The sequence below is a fragment of the Bidens hawaiensis genome, unplaced genomic scaffold (assembly GCF_021521415.1).
Source record: "Bidens hawaiensis isolate Kalapana, Puna unplaced genomic scaffold, B.hawaiensis_p1.1 tig00041744_1, whole genome shotgun sequence".
NCBI lineage: Eukaryota > Viridiplantae > Streptophyta > Magnoliopsida > Asterales > Asteraceae > Bidens > Bidens hawaiensis.
Genome location: NW_027505738.1, coordinates 19,292 through 34,582, shown reverse-complemented (window position 1 = coordinate 34,582; position 15,291 = coordinate 19,292). Strand labels below are relative to the sequence as shown.

The 15,291-nt window shown below is 33.3% G+C and overlaps 2 protein-coding genes across 3 annotated transcripts; one reads left to right on the top strand and one right to left on the bottom strand.

The window, feature by feature from the left end:
• Positions 1-5,471: 5,471 nt before the first annotated feature.
• On the top strand, positions 5,472-8,977 carry LOC143615046 (protein MEI2-like 2). The gene is made up of 11 exons (XM_077088300.1): positions 5,472-5,575; positions 6,148-6,572; positions 6,684-6,842; positions 6,918-7,034; positions 7,109-7,260; positions 7,345-7,436; positions 7,515-8,202; positions 8,300-8,384; positions 8,459-8,527; positions 8,621-8,800; positions 8,889-8,977. The coding sequence occupies exons 1-11, from the start codon at positions 5,482-5,484 to the stop codon at positions 8,943-8,945; spliced, it is 2,118 nt and encodes a 705-aa protein (XP_076944415.1). The 5' UTR covers positions 5,472-5,481; the 3' UTR covers positions 8,946-8,977.
• A 599-nt stretch (positions 8,978-9,576) lies between these two features.
• On the bottom strand, positions 9,577-14,405 carry LOC143615047 (carboxyl-terminal-processing peptidase 1, chloroplastic-like). Of its 2 annotated transcripts, XM_077088301.1 has the most exons (11): positions 14,003-14,405; positions 12,159-12,278; positions 11,041-11,178; positions 10,856-10,960; positions 10,595-10,763; positions 10,399-10,520; positions 10,240-10,323; positions 10,132-10,170; positions 9,966-10,028; positions 9,764-9,893; positions 9,577-9,692 (listed from the first exon to the last, which is right to left on the bottom strand). In XM_077088301.1, exons 1-11 carry the CDS (start codon positions 14,396-14,398, stop codon positions 9,640-9,642), a joined length of 1,419 nt encoding a protein of 472 aa, XP_076944416.1. In that variant the 5' UTR covers positions 14,399-14,405; the 3' UTR covers positions 9,577-9,639. The 2 variants fall into 2 exon arrangements, with proteins under 2 accessions (XP_076944416.1, XP_076944417.1); XM_077088302.1 differs by lacking the exon at positions 14,003-14,405 and having other exon boundaries at positions 11,041-11,197.
• Positions 14,406-15,291: the final 886 nt, after the last annotated feature.

Here is a 15,291-nt window from a genome sequence, read left to right as displayed (position 1 = left end):
TAACGATCTTTCTTTCGTTAATTACTTTCCTTTTGTCTTTTTTTTTGTACCTAAAGAAATTTATGATTCTGAACATGTTATTGTTAATGCACATATATGTACAAACATCTTTAAAATTGAAAAATAAGTATTATACATATATATACAAATTAACAAAATTAACGAGTGATGTAATTGTATAAAAAAATGATATTGTATGCAGATGTACAAATTAACAAATTATGTAATTGGAGAGAAAAATGATAATGTAAATATATATACAATTAAGAGAATGATAATGTACATATATGTACAAATTTTAAAGAATAAAAAGTTGAGAGGCCGTTTTTAGAAAAAAAAATTATTGTGAGAAAATGAGTGGTTCACATTGATTCCCATGATTCTTAGTTTTCATTTGGTTTTCTAAGAATCTTTACCTTATATATATTGCATAGCTATATTTTAGTTAATAGTAATACTTTTGCTGTAATGATGTATGAATTTGCACTACACATATTTTTGTGTTTAGGTAATTGATAAAAAGTAATTATGTATTTTCTTTGCATTTCTTAAGAAACATTTGCATTTGGTTAGTATAGGTGGTTCATAAGCCTATTGTAGAAGATAACATCTGAAAATGTTTCTTTCATACTGTCTTATTTTTACATTAGACACAACATTAAAGTTCAAAATGACTTTCTTAGGTTCATAGTTATGGGCTTTTAAATACCCCAAAGTCCCAAACACACTCATATATATATATATATATATAGGATTTAGATCAAATACAAATGAAATTAATGTGTTAAACGTGAAAATCAAGTTTATATAATTACTCTACTTGTATATATAATTAATCTACTTGTTTTCACATTTAGCTCATTAATGTCATTTATACATTAACCTTCCCCTACATATATATAGTTGGGATTATTTAGATATGCCATATCTACAAACAAAAGCATGTGCCAATGATAAAGATAAGAAAGTGTGAAAAGAATTCAAAAGTGTTAGACCAAGATTAGTGGAGCTTTATCCATGGCGTTTTTGTTTGAGTATTTTGCTATGTTGCCCCTCCTCTAACTTTAATAATTAAAATTGGTCCCTAAACTTAAAAGAAAGGAATTGACAACTTATTATTATTATTGCAATTTTTTTTAATTTAATGTATTTTTTATTTTTAAATTTAATGTATTTTTTTATCTTAATGTAGTTTAATTTTTAAAAACAAATAAAATTAATAGTGACTGGGCGCCATGTGGCGCATAACACCTAGAGGTGGGGCTTTATGACTACACCATGTTTTTGTAAAAAGCCATAACTCTGACTGGGCGTGACGTGACGCATAATGCCTACATCACGGGCTTTATGACTACTCATGGTCTTATATTTCTTAAAAAAAGCCTATAAGTTATCTTTTATTTGAATTTAAATTTATAATATATTTTACTATTTGCTTAAGATTCAAGTTTCCTAATTTTTATCTTTCTTTGTTTAGTAAGATATTGGTTTAGTATAAGTTAGGGTAAAATTTTGTTTAGTTTTTATATAATAAGAATAGAGTTTTTGGAACCTATGTTTCAATTTATCACATTTGATTAATCAAAAAGTGCCTCGAGCTATTGATCGCTCTGATACCGACTGATGTAGTTTTGGAAGCGGTCAATAGCCCGAGACACTTTATGATTAATCAAAGTTGATAAATTGAACCATAGGTTTCAAAAACGATGTTTTTATTATATCAAAACTTTATCAAAAAACTCAAAAACTAAACAATATTTAACTGGACTTATACTAAACCAATATCTTATTAAAAATTATAAAAACTTGAATTTAAACAAATAACAAAAGATAAATAAATCTAAATTCAAATAAGGTTGCATAGTAAATAGTTGAAATAATAAACTAAAATTAATAAATTAAATAATATAAATGACAAGCAAAATAAATAACCTAAATAATAATATATTAGTAAAAACTAAAAAAATATTAATCTACTTACCTCATCCCTCGTGGTATGGTGTCGAAAAATTCGTTAATCCCCTCCGTTAGAACACTCGGTCACAAGTATTCTTGATGAGCTGTTACTTGCATTAAAATCTATCGACTTAGGCAAGTGCATCACTCATGGGTTGTGTGGAAATCTTGGTACCCGATGGCCTCGTTTTATAGGCTTGGTTCATACAAAACTAGCATTTCCTGTCCGATGTGGGATAAACGTCAAAATAAAATTTTATGATCTCCTATGGCGAAATGGTTGTCCGTATAAGCACAAGATAAGCTTTGTCTATTAAATGAAACTAATGACCCAATCTCCACACTTATCAAGGATTAAAATTTTCACCTTGTATGAGATCTCATTCTATATGTGGTCAAGAAGATCACACATACAATACTGTATAATGGGTATATAAATCTAAACTACAAAATAAGAGAAATATGTGTAACCTCATAGATACAACCATCAAAAGGTTATTTTTTACACAAAAACCTGTAAAACGATTGTAAGTTATGTTGATACTTGAGAATATGGATGATATAAAATATATTTTTTTTAATAAATAAGAAAAAAAATCACAAATATATATTGGTGGATATGATTATTGAGTAGGAACTCTAAAATGTAAATTAACTTGAAGTTGATCTTAATTTAAGTTCCTTTTAAAGTTATGAAACCAAAAACATGTAGATGGAAAATTACTTTATTGGATTTAGGAGCCCCAATGGAGCTCGAGATGATATGATAGCTTAGGCAAATCACACAGTATTATTACTATATATAAGAGATACCAGTCCATTAAAAATGGAATGCCTTGAATGCTATTAACGTGTTTTGGACGTAATGGTTGTAGATGAGTGGAAAACTCCAAGTTAAGTCTGCTTTGATGTGTAATCCTTGGGAAATATAAGAGATCCCGGTCCATTAAAAATGGAATGCCTTAAATGTTATTAACGTGTTTTGGAAGTAATGATTGTAAATGAGTGGAGAACTCTAAGTTAAGCTTGCTTTGATGTGTAATCCTTGGGAAATATGATTCTTGCGGCAAAAAACACATACGTGAGTTACTTTTGGGAAGTATGACTCCACCCTGGCGCAGTGTTCCCCCAATACCGCCCACACGGTTGAATCTTATGCAATATCTAATAAATTTATGCAATGAAAACTATAAATTAAGAGAAAGATGGACTTTCTTGTAAAATCACACACATAGTTATATAGACCCCCAAATACAACTACCAAAAAGTTGGATTCTTTCACACAAATGTTAAAAGAATCATAATTTATGTTAGAATATGAATATATAAACTCTTGCTTGGATAAATAAAGAAAAAAACAATAACATATATGTTGCCTAAAACTGAGTTCTATTTCCTTATTGGTGATTGTAGAAACCATGTTATTAATATTCAACATCACTCTTTCTTTTTAAAACTTTAGCTTTTAAAAAACTTAAGATATGTTGTTCTCACTATTGTTGGTAGAGACAAAGCCTTGACCACTTAAATCCTTTTATTTCTATTTTTTCAAATTTTACATAATTTCTTCATAAATCTTTATAAACATTTAATAAATGGTCATACACTTTTTACTTTTGACATGTGATTGATTCCTATTCACCTTGGTTTTGCTATCTCCATCTTTATAATTTAACTAAATACCACATTTCTCTAAATTTATCTTTAAATTGTATTTAAACGTGCCACATCATGTTTTCTAACTCTATTTTTTCCATCTCACCCATGAATATTTATTTTATTATATCTTTTCTTTCTTATACACTCATAAATATTTACAGAGATGATGAATAGTACATCTCTATATTTAAAGTATTACTATTTATTAAACTGTATATATAGAGACGAAGATAAAGAACCTTATGAAGATGCAAAATATCGAAAAACTATAAATTTTAGAGATAAATATGAATATAGAAAAGCTAATGTGAGTACTCTAATACCCTAATAATAATGTGACTAACAACACTTCTAGTGTTCAAATCAACTATCAATGACAATTTCTCTCTAATAAAAAACGTAACTTTATATGCATCTAACTTTCATTTTTTTTTCTAATTTCAAAACAATTTATAACATACTGATTAGTATTAAATTAAAATTGCTTTGAGAATTAAAGAAAGCTAGGATTAAAATGTTCTAATTATTATAATTCACCTAAAAAATCAATTCACACTGTAATTTCCATAAGGGCAGAAGTGGTATTCCACATCCACCTTGAGGGCAAAAGAGTAATTACAAGTGAAATATATTATATTTATGGACTTATGGTGACGGACATGAAAGTACATTTAAATGGTGTTCAAGACTCCACTGTCTTAAAATTAAAACCAAACCTTTTCACTTCAGTTTAGTTCTGTCTTGTTCTCCAATAGTAACTTTCTCTCTCTCCAACATAGATACGGATACATTACATACATACATACATACGTGTAAGTATCTTATGTGTCTCTGTGTGTGTGTTTTTACACTTTTTTCAAGTGAAATTTACACACACACACACAAAAACACACGTACACTCATCCGATCAAGTACACATTTTTCAGTTAAATCTTTCATAGATTTAAAGTGGGTTTTTTTTTATTATTATCATCTTTATAAAAAAACCCATCTCCTGGTATCATTTTTTCTTGATTTCTTGTGTGTAAAGTTTCAAACCTTTTTTTTTTATTATTTTTTTTAACAAAAATGATTTTTGTGTATTTGAATATTTGTTGAATATTGCTTTGATTATGTTGCATGTTGTGATCGGTGATCAGCTTCTTGATTTTTTTTTTTATATTTGGGATTTTGTTGGATTAAAAAAATAAGTATTGATTATTGTTATTAAATTATTATTATAATAAATATTGCTTTTTTACATTGCAATGATTTTAGGGGGTATTTGGATGTTGCATTTTGAAAGAAGTTATTGGGGTTTGAATGCTCAGATGATTTTACATTTTTGTGAATAAGTAATAATTAACTGCTATTGTGTTTTTGCAAGTTATATTATTTTTGACATTAAATAATCTGAAACTCTGAAGCAGTTTTTGCAAAATATTAAAAACTTGTAATTATGAGTTTAAATGCACATCCAAACACCCCCCTTAGAGGGTAATTTTGTACTTTGGCTTGTTGATATGCACTGCCTATCTTTATGAAAGGGGGGGGGGGGGTTAAAATATAAGTTGATTCTATATGTTGGTGTTTGTTTGAAACTTATAGGTACATCAATGCATATAATCATTTTGAAAAAAATCGCATATTATGTCATTGTCGTGGTTCTCTACTTAAAACTGGTTATGTAATTAACATGTTCATATTTATATGTGTCACATTTATATATATGTCATGGGCTCATGGCCTTTTTCTTTTCTATGTACTTTCACTGATTCATATGACATATTTTGAATGTACTTTATTATTAATAATTTGACCACAAGCTAGCCACATTTTGCTTTCTTTGACTCGTGGTTTGTGACTCGTAGGTCGTTTGTAATAAAAATGGATTATTCAAAGGCGGTGAGAGGGATGTTGCCCGGATCCGATGATGCCACTCTTTTCTCAAGCTCATTACCGGTTTTGCCTCACGAAAAGTGTATGAATTATCTTGTCTAATAGACTAATACTCTGATAGCTAGCGGTGTGCAGGGTGTGGTTTGGTGCGGTTTTTAGCTAAAACCAAACTGAAAACCAAAACTTCGGTTTTTGGAGTTTTTGAAACCGTTCGGTTTCGGTTTGGTTTCGGTTCGATTTCGGCTTTGCCATTTGAGCTTGAAATTTTTAGGCCGAAAAAAAACTTGACAAAAAATAATGAATTTAGGTATAAATAATTTTGTTAATTGTAAAATAATAGACTATTATATATCAGACCAAAAATATTTGAGTTGCATATTTGTTAAATTCTTATATATTATTTAATATAAAATATAAAAAAACAAAAATTTAGGAATTCGGTTCGTTTTTTTCGGTTTTTATTATATGCAAAACCAAAACCGAACCGTTAGTTCGGTTTTCACAAAAAACATAAAACCAAACCATCGTTTTTTGTTTCAGTTCGGTTTTTCGGTTTCCGATCGGTTTTTTCAGTTTCTTGCACACCCCTACTAATAGCTACATTGACTTGTGGTCAAAGGGTATAACTTTGACTTTTTCTTGTTCAACATGTAGTGATTAACAATGCCGAAAACGAGCATCAATATGTAGAAACCAATGGTTTGCTTGAAGATATTGAAAATCATGCAATTGGGAGCTTGTTACCTAATGAAGATGATCTTTTAGCCGATGCAATGGACGTGTTTGACCCGAATTTGACTCCTAACCGTGTTGACGAGTTAGACGATTTTGATCTTTTTGGAAGTGGTGGAGGTATGGAGTTGGAATATGATATGATGGACAACTTGAATTTCCGCATGTCAAAAGTAAGTTTTCCTGACGGTGTTGTCGCGAACGGTGGGGCCCACTACAATATATCGAATGGTGTGGGGACCGTTTCAGGGGTACAACATCCGTATGGCGAGCATCCTTCTAGAACATTATTCGTGCGCAACATTAACAGTAACGTTGAGGATTCCGAACTAAGAACTTTGTTTGAGGTAGTTATAGTATATTACATATATTAGTATATTACATTACGACACCGATCTTTGACTTCCGTTGACCATTTGAGATAAATCTTAAAAACTAACTCTTTATGTATTTTGTAGCAATATGGTGATATTAGAACATTGTACACTGCGTGTAAGCATAGGGGTTTTGTGATGATATCTTATTATGATATCCGTGCGGCTCGAACCGCTATGCGTGCGTTGCAAAATAAGCCTCTAAGGAGGAGGAAGCTCGACATTCACTACTCGATTCCAAAGGTTCGAATCTCGTTTTCTGACATTATTTATTAATGTAACAATTAAATAATAGTTTAAAACTCATTTTGCAAACAGGATAATCCGTCTGACAAGGATATAAATCAAGGAACGCTGGTTATTTTTAACTTAGACCCGTCGGTTTCGTGCGACGATCTCGTTCAAATCTTTGGAGTGTATGGTGAGGTTAAAGAGGTAATAGTTAATAATTTTTTATTAATGAAGTTTTTTCTCAAATTAATATTTATATTTTTGATACGCGATAACAGATTAGGGAGACACCGTACAAAAGGCACCATAAGTTTATTGAATATTACGACATTAGAGCTGCGGATGCAGCGTTGCGGGCTCTCAACCGGAGTGAGATAGCTGGTAAACGCATAAAGCTTGATCATAGTCGTCCCGGTGGGTCCCGCCGAAAGTAAGTTACTTTCGTGTTTTCATTAATGCTTCTATATGTTTTGACTATTAGTAAATGACTAAAATGCCCCTTAACTGTTTTAAGTCAAATGCTGCAACTAAGTCATGAGTTTGACCAAGACGACACTCGAAGCTTTCGACTCCAAGTGGACCCCTTGATTGCCAACTCACCTCCAGGTCAAACACTTTTTTTTAAAACTGGCGGGCCCGTGTTATTACTTCGTCAATTTGCTTATTTATATGCGTTTCGTGTAGGGGTTTGGCCACAATTTGGTAGTCCTATAGAACATAGTCCGCTACAAAGTTTGACCAACTCACCGGTTTTCGCTTCATTGAGCCCGAACGGTTTACCCGGGTTGGTTTCTACTCTGCATACACAACCCGCAAGAATAGCACCAATTGGCAAAGATCACAAAGTGTCCGGTTTTAGTGCACCGGGATCTACCGCTTCAGGGATCGAAACGTTATCGGGTCCAGAGTTTCTCTGGGGAAGTCCCAACAAACCTAGTCACGGGTTCCCGACCACCACTCAATCGCCAACCATGGTCCACCCGTTCACGGGCCAACCGGGCCCGTTCGTTGGTTCATCTCAACTACACCATCATTTTGGATCGGCACCATCTGGGTATTCATTTGACCGACATTTCATGAGTCCTCCGACTTTCGGGGGAATAAGTTTCTTAAACCCGAGCGGGTCGATGATCGTTATCGGAAACGGGTCCCCGAGTCTCGGAAGCATGTCTCCTAGGATTGGTCATGTGTTCTTAGGTACCGAACATTACCCGGGACTAGGATCGTTAAATATAGACAGCCCCCGAAACCGTTGGGTCGATCACAATGCAAACCCGATGGATAGCATGAAACAGTTTCAGTTCGATCTTGGCAAGATCATCAACGGGGAAGATAACCGAACAACTTTAATGATAAAAAACATCCCTAATAAGTAAGTCTTTCATAAGATTTAAACCTTTTCATTTGTATCAAATATATTAATATTAATATTAATATTAATATCATAATATGCATTTGTTGTTTTTCAGGTATACTTCAAAGATGCTTCTAGCTGCCATTAACGAACGTCATTGCGGTACTTATGATTTTATCTACCTGCCGATCGACTTCAAGGTATAAAAATAATAAAAGTATACATATATGAAACTATACATAGAAATGTAACATTTGTTATTTTAACAATGCAGAACAAATGCAACGTTGGTTACGCTTTTATCAATATGATTTCGCCGATGCATATTATCCAGTTTTACCAGGTTCTTTTTAGTAAACAAATTTTATCTTCATTTACTCGTTGACCGATATACCCTCAACTACCATAAAATGATACTATGTAAATTGTGTTTTAGGAGTTCAATGGGAAGAGGTGGGAGAAGTTTAACAGTGAAAAAGTAGCCTCGTTAGCATACGCTAGAATCCAAGGAAAGGCGGCACTCGTAACTCATTTTCAAAACTCCAGTTTGATGAACGAAGATGTACAATGTCGGCCTTTGCTTTTTCAATCTGAGGGATCGGATGCTGTTGATCAGGTAACGAATAATGCATTGACTTCATAAAACTCAACGTTTGACGTTCACCATTTTCATAAAGTCAACCTTAATAATATTATTGTTACAGGAACATCTGTACCCAGGGGAGCCACTGGCTAGCCCACCGGATAATGGTAGTTTTTAACTGTTAGTCTGTTAGTGCACGGTGCAAGGGTCATGTTTTTGGTCAGAGCCTGAAAATGGTTGACTTTCGATGGTACATAAGTTTTGTATATATGACTAGAAAACCTGCATTGAAGTGAAACCGGGTGCGGGTTGGTTTTTGAGAAGGGTGTTTTGAAGGGATGAAAGAGGTGAATGTCTTGAAATTGTATACGTGTAGATATAAAGATGTTAAGGTGCAATCTCCTGTTTTTCACCTCTTTGTTTTGGGGTTTGTATGCTGGTTAGTTAGAAGTTAGAACTTGGAAGTGATACGTCGGTTTTTGTGACGGCAGTTGATGTTGATATGACAGAAACTATTGTGGTCTTGTGGTTTCACTAGATCCCATGCTTTCTAATGTATTAACTTTTTGGCAGATTTGTTGGTTCTTGACATGAATGTTTCTAGCTTGTGTTTACTTATTTTTAGAACTTCGGCTTTCATGTGTTTCGGCCAATACATGTTTCAATACAACTTGCCAAGCTTGAAAAGCTCAACTCATTATTTAGCATGTATTCGACCCAAGACTCGTTAGGTGTACGCCGAGTATTATAAATCATGTGATTTCAGGGTGCCTTTTTGTGTATTGCTTTCTTTTTTCCTTTAGTAGCAGCAACTTGCATTACAAGTAATAAATATACAATTGATGAATGTTTCTAATCCTAACATTTACATGTCATCCTTGTTGCTTTTGGCACTTTGATAATCGTTCAGCCGCTTCATTCCATGCTGCAAACACAAATAACATTAGAAGAAGTGCAAATCCAAAACATTTGTATCATAAAAGTCGATAACAATACCTGGAAACTTATTATAATCAGGAACTATTCCATTCCCGTTAATATCTATATGATTCGGTGTCACATATTTCCCCACGGTCACCACCACACCCGATCCATCATGAAGTTCAAATACAGATTGAATCAGACCCTAACAATTACTAACAAATGTTATCAGATTAACAAATAAAAAAGTCACAGATTTAATATTTAATTAACCGACCTTTCCATATGTTCTTTCACCAACAAGAGTAGCTCTACAATTGTCATGAAGTGCAGATGCAACCTAAATCATGCATATTACAAGATTTTTAAATTATTTAACAAAACGGGCCAAAAATAGTATTCGCACACCTCTAACAGAAAAACATGGTAATAAGAGTACTCACTATTTCACTTGCACTAGCGGTATTTTTGTTCACCAAAACCTGCATGAAGAAATTTTTTTTTTAAAGTTTACAGATTTAATTATAAAGAACAAGTATTAGATAACATACAATTAGTGGAGCTTTAATAAGAGGCGATGTTTCTGCTACAGTACTTTTTACATTCTGCGGTTCTCGTCCAGCAGTATATATTACCTGTCAACAACCGGTTAATCAAAATCATATGCAACAATTCTTACCAAAATACGCAACTTTTACCATTTAACTTACTGTATCTCCTTCATTGAGAAATAATTTGGCAATTTCAATTCCCTCTTGTACTAATCCACCAAGATTATCTCTAAGGTCAAGAACAAAGAATGAGGCGCCCATATTTTGAAGTCTCTTCATTGCTGTCAAAACGTGTCCTTTTAGCATTATATGACAATATAAGAAAACTATATGTAGTTTAAGAATGAAAATATACCTGTAACCAAATCTTTCCTAGCGAGTGCGTTAAACTCCTTCAAACGCACGTATCCAACTTTCGTATCACCACTATCTGTTTGTTCCAACCGGTAAAAAACAGGTGTTTTAGCAACAAGTTGTCTTTGAACATCAATAGACTGTACCGGGCCACAGTTTCCATGCTTAACCTAAATGTCACACAGGCATTTAGTAATGAAATCAAACGAGGATAATAACAGAATATTATAAGTACTAATTATTAATTATTGTACATTTGTACCATGATGTTTACGGATGTTTCACTGGGACCTTGTAATATTGATAAAGCTTCAAACGCTGATTTCCCCTGCACATTTACTCCATTGACAGATAATAGTTCATCTCCCTAAAACAAAATTGAAAATGAGCTAATTAGTAGTTAATAATTAATCTATTAAAGTTAATTGGATTATGAATTGTGAGCACCTGTCTGACACCTGCAGTATTTGCAGGACCATCCAAAATGAGCCCTAAAACCTTCAACTTGACTTCACCATTTTCATCAGGGATTTCCCTAAGGTTTACTCCAATTCCAGACATATCATATCTTGCCATCTTTGAGAACTTCAAATACCATAAGACACTGGAAAGTTTGTGAGTGAAAACAACAATTATACAATCATTGAGTACAAAAGGTTTGAGCACATATGCAGAGTTGTTAATCTGCATCACTGCATGGGCATAAGTAAACAAACCGAACGCTCAGCAAACTGCTCGTGAACTATTTGGCAGGAAGTTCGTTTACGTTCGTTAATTTAATAAATGAACGAACATGAACAAGAACTTTTGTTCGATTAACTAAATGAACGAACACGAACACATGCAATGAACGTTCGATAATGTGTTCGTTAATGTTTGTTCATTAAAGGTTTTTTTTATATCTTTTAATGGTTTTTCTAATCTTATTATATAGAATTAAGCAAAATTATTAACTATAAAACAAAAATATACATGAGTATTATGGACTAATTAATATGTAAATTACACATGTATATATGGGTGTGTTTGAGATCGCTTTTTTAAGTCCAAAAGGACTTTTTATTAAAAGAAGTTTTGACTTAAGACTTTTTGAAAATGTGTTTTAGAAAAAGCGTTTGGATTAACATATAAGCAAACGTTGTTTTATTAAAGCGTTTAGCTAAACTTATCAATGTAAAATGACTAAAAAGGGGTACGCAGGGTGTAGTTGAGAGCTGCAGGTGTAGTTGAGAAGGGTGTAATGGGTATTACTCCTCTTCACCAAACCCAAAAGTTCATAAAGGTAGAAAGTCTTGACTTTTAAAAAAACTCCTTTTTACACTAGCAGAGAAGTTAAAATGCAAAAGAACTTTTGTGTTACCAAAGTACCAAAAACCTTTTAACCTTATTAACTTCTCCTAAAAGTTAAAAACTTAAAATGTCAAAAGGAGGGTAGAATAAGGAATCCCAAACACCACCTAAATGTTAAGAAAAAAAAAACCAACACAAACATGGTAGCCAAACCAAACCATTGACACTAACTATATTCTCGGTTAGATCAAATAAGGCTTCTGAGAAGTAACTACCTCTGGAGGAGAAAGAAAACGAGTGTATGGATCGCCTAAGCTCGATAACATCCTCCGGATAATATCATGAGCTTTTGATCTTGTTTGCAGTGATGTACTCAATACATCTTCCTTCTTTTGCTATAAGATAAACATTACATATGCCATTAATTAGTAGTAACAAATAAGTACTAGGGGGTGCACACTGCACAATTCAGTTAGGTTATTAGTCTCGACCGAATTAACCAATCAGTTTCCGGTTCGGTTAATAACCAGAATCAAACTTGGGCTTAAAACTAGTTAGCTTAGAAATACATGAAATGGATGCATAAATATATGAAATGAAGGTACAAATACATGAAATGGTGGTGTAAATTATAAAACATGAAATGGAGGCGTAAAAGCTAGAATTATATGAAAATATGAATGGTTTGGTTCGGTTAATTCGGTGTTCGGTTAATCTCCGGTTCGGTTATTGCCCACCCCTGCAAATAACTGATGCACTTTGTTGAATCAAAATTACAAACCTTAAAATTGACAGTCAAAAGTCTCAAACAAAAACCTAAATTCATAACCTGTAATCGGCTTTAATATTCAATTCAATTCAATAGCCAAAATCAATAAATGTGTAAAATTCTAAATTCATAATCTAGCAATCGGCTTTAAGTTTCTGTAGTTGGCTTCTAGTTCATTTAGTGTGTTCAGTGTTCAAAATCGGACTCGAAAACCTCGAAATTCGATTCAATTCGGTTCGAGCTCAGTAATCGAATTCGAATCCAACTTCAAAATTTCAAAAGTCAAATAATTCGATTCGTCGAGCACTCCTTAACTAACAAATAACTGACTCATCAACTCGTTTATTCAAACCCTAACATTGGTACTTATTATAAGTATCAATCTAAACAGAAATCATTTAGCTAACAAATTGAATCATCATCATCATCATCATCATCATCATCGTACTCAGTATATCCCACCACTAGCAATGCTATGGTAGGGTCTGAGGAGGGTAAGATGTAGACAGCCTTACCTCTATCCCATAGGGATAGAGAGGCTGCTTCCGGTGAGACCCCCGGCTCGATAGTAGTTTTGAATCAAGCCTTGGACATAAGACACATAACACTCAATCATCGGGACACCGGCTGATTGGTGCATGTGCCCTTGTCTTTCGGCTATCAACGCCACCACATGATGCCTGATTAACCTTCCGCCACTTTTAACGTTATTTTCATGTGATTAGTAAAATAACGTCAAAATTAGTGCAATTTTACTTTTGCCCACCCAAGGGTTCACACACATATACATTATATGTGCGCACCGCAAGCAGGGCGTAACAAATTGAATCATCAAATGAAAATAATAATAACAACAACAACTACGGATAGAAACTTATTTGTAAACTAGTGGTGTTCAGTGTTCGAAAACGGACACGAGAAACTCGAAATTTGATTTAATACGATTCGAGTACTCGCAATTCGATTCGTAGTAACAAATAACAGACTCATCAATTTGTTTATTCAAAGTTTCAAACCCTAATATTGGCAGTTATTATAAGTATCAGAACATAAAGTCCTTATGCTAACAAATTGAATCATCAAAAATGATATAACTAACCAATAACTGACTCATCAATTCGTTTATTTTGAATAAATAACAAATAGCTGACTCATTTTGAATAATTCAATTCGTTGAACACTCCTAAACTAACAAATATAACTGACTCATCAATTTGTGTATTGAAACCCTAACAACGGCAGTCATTATAAATATCAAACTGAATCATCAAATGATAATAATAATAATAATAATAATAATAATAATAATAATAATAATAATAATAATAATTAAGGACAGAAGGAGCTTACTATCCACGACTGCGGTGACCAGCGGGTTCGGTCGGTAGGAAGGAAGCTGTCATTAACAATCTCCCACGCCTCCTTCACTATTTCCTCGTTAGTAACCAATTCAGGAGCACTTTCGGATTGGATATTATTAATATTATTTTGTATTAGTTTATCTTCTTCGCGACACACCGATTGAACAGCCGTAGAAGTGGAATCCAAAGCAATTGACGGTGGAGGTAACGGAGAGAGGAAGATGAGGTTAACGGAGAGTGCAGCTCCGGTTAATGAATGGAGTAAGGATGGTTTATTATTATTATTAGATAGTGAAGTAGGTGGTGGCCTTTGACGGCGGTTATGAGAGGTTAGTGGTGGTGGTGGTGGTATTGGTGACTTATTATTACAGAGGAAGATGTTCATCTCTTCTTCTTCTTCTTCTTCTTCTTCTTCTGTGTGTGGAAGGACGCTGATTCTGAACCTTAGGCTTGTGCTCGTTTATTAAACGAGCTTACTTTTAGGCTCTGGCTTGATTTAGCTTGGCTCGATCAAGCTTTTTAGCGAGTCATCTTGAGTAGCTCGGCTCGTTTGCACACCTATCGATGACTCATTGGTATTCTGGTCGGGCCGCAACAAAAGTTTACTAATTACAGCATGTGCTTATGTTATTGATACTCTTAAAACAAATTGGGTTTTCTAATACCCGGTTTAGGTTATGAAACTGGGTTCAGGTATGATGGTGTTGGCTATATTTAGGTCGGGTTTGGGTCTGAGTATTGTCTATAAAAGTCATACCCTATGCACCGGGTACGGGTATTGTATAAACTCGGGTATTTGAATACTCTATTCCGGGTATTGAAAAAAAAAAAATCCTATTTTCGAGTTTAGATTGGGTTTTTTATGGCTCTGCACTTTTTTGGATTATTATATTGGTATTTTTCAGGTATCAATCGGGTATTGAAAAAACCTGGTTAACCGGTTTCAGTTTTTGAGTATTACTGAGTATGGGTTTTGCTATTGAAATGCATACTCTCCGTACCCTACTGGTAAGGTCGGGTACATGTTCTAGTATAAAAAAACCGGTTCCAATTTTTTTTTCATGTCCAATTCTATGTTCGGGTTTTTTATGCACCTCTAGTTGTCCCTTCTTTAAAACCTTGAGGGATTTAGTTATGATACGATCCTAATATTATATAGTATTATTACGCTTATCTATTAATTTAGTTTCCTTAATGTATTCTAATTAGTTTTCTTGTTATTTATCTTTTCTAATTTTTTTATATCTCGGTTCTCCTATAAATTGTAATCCTTATTTA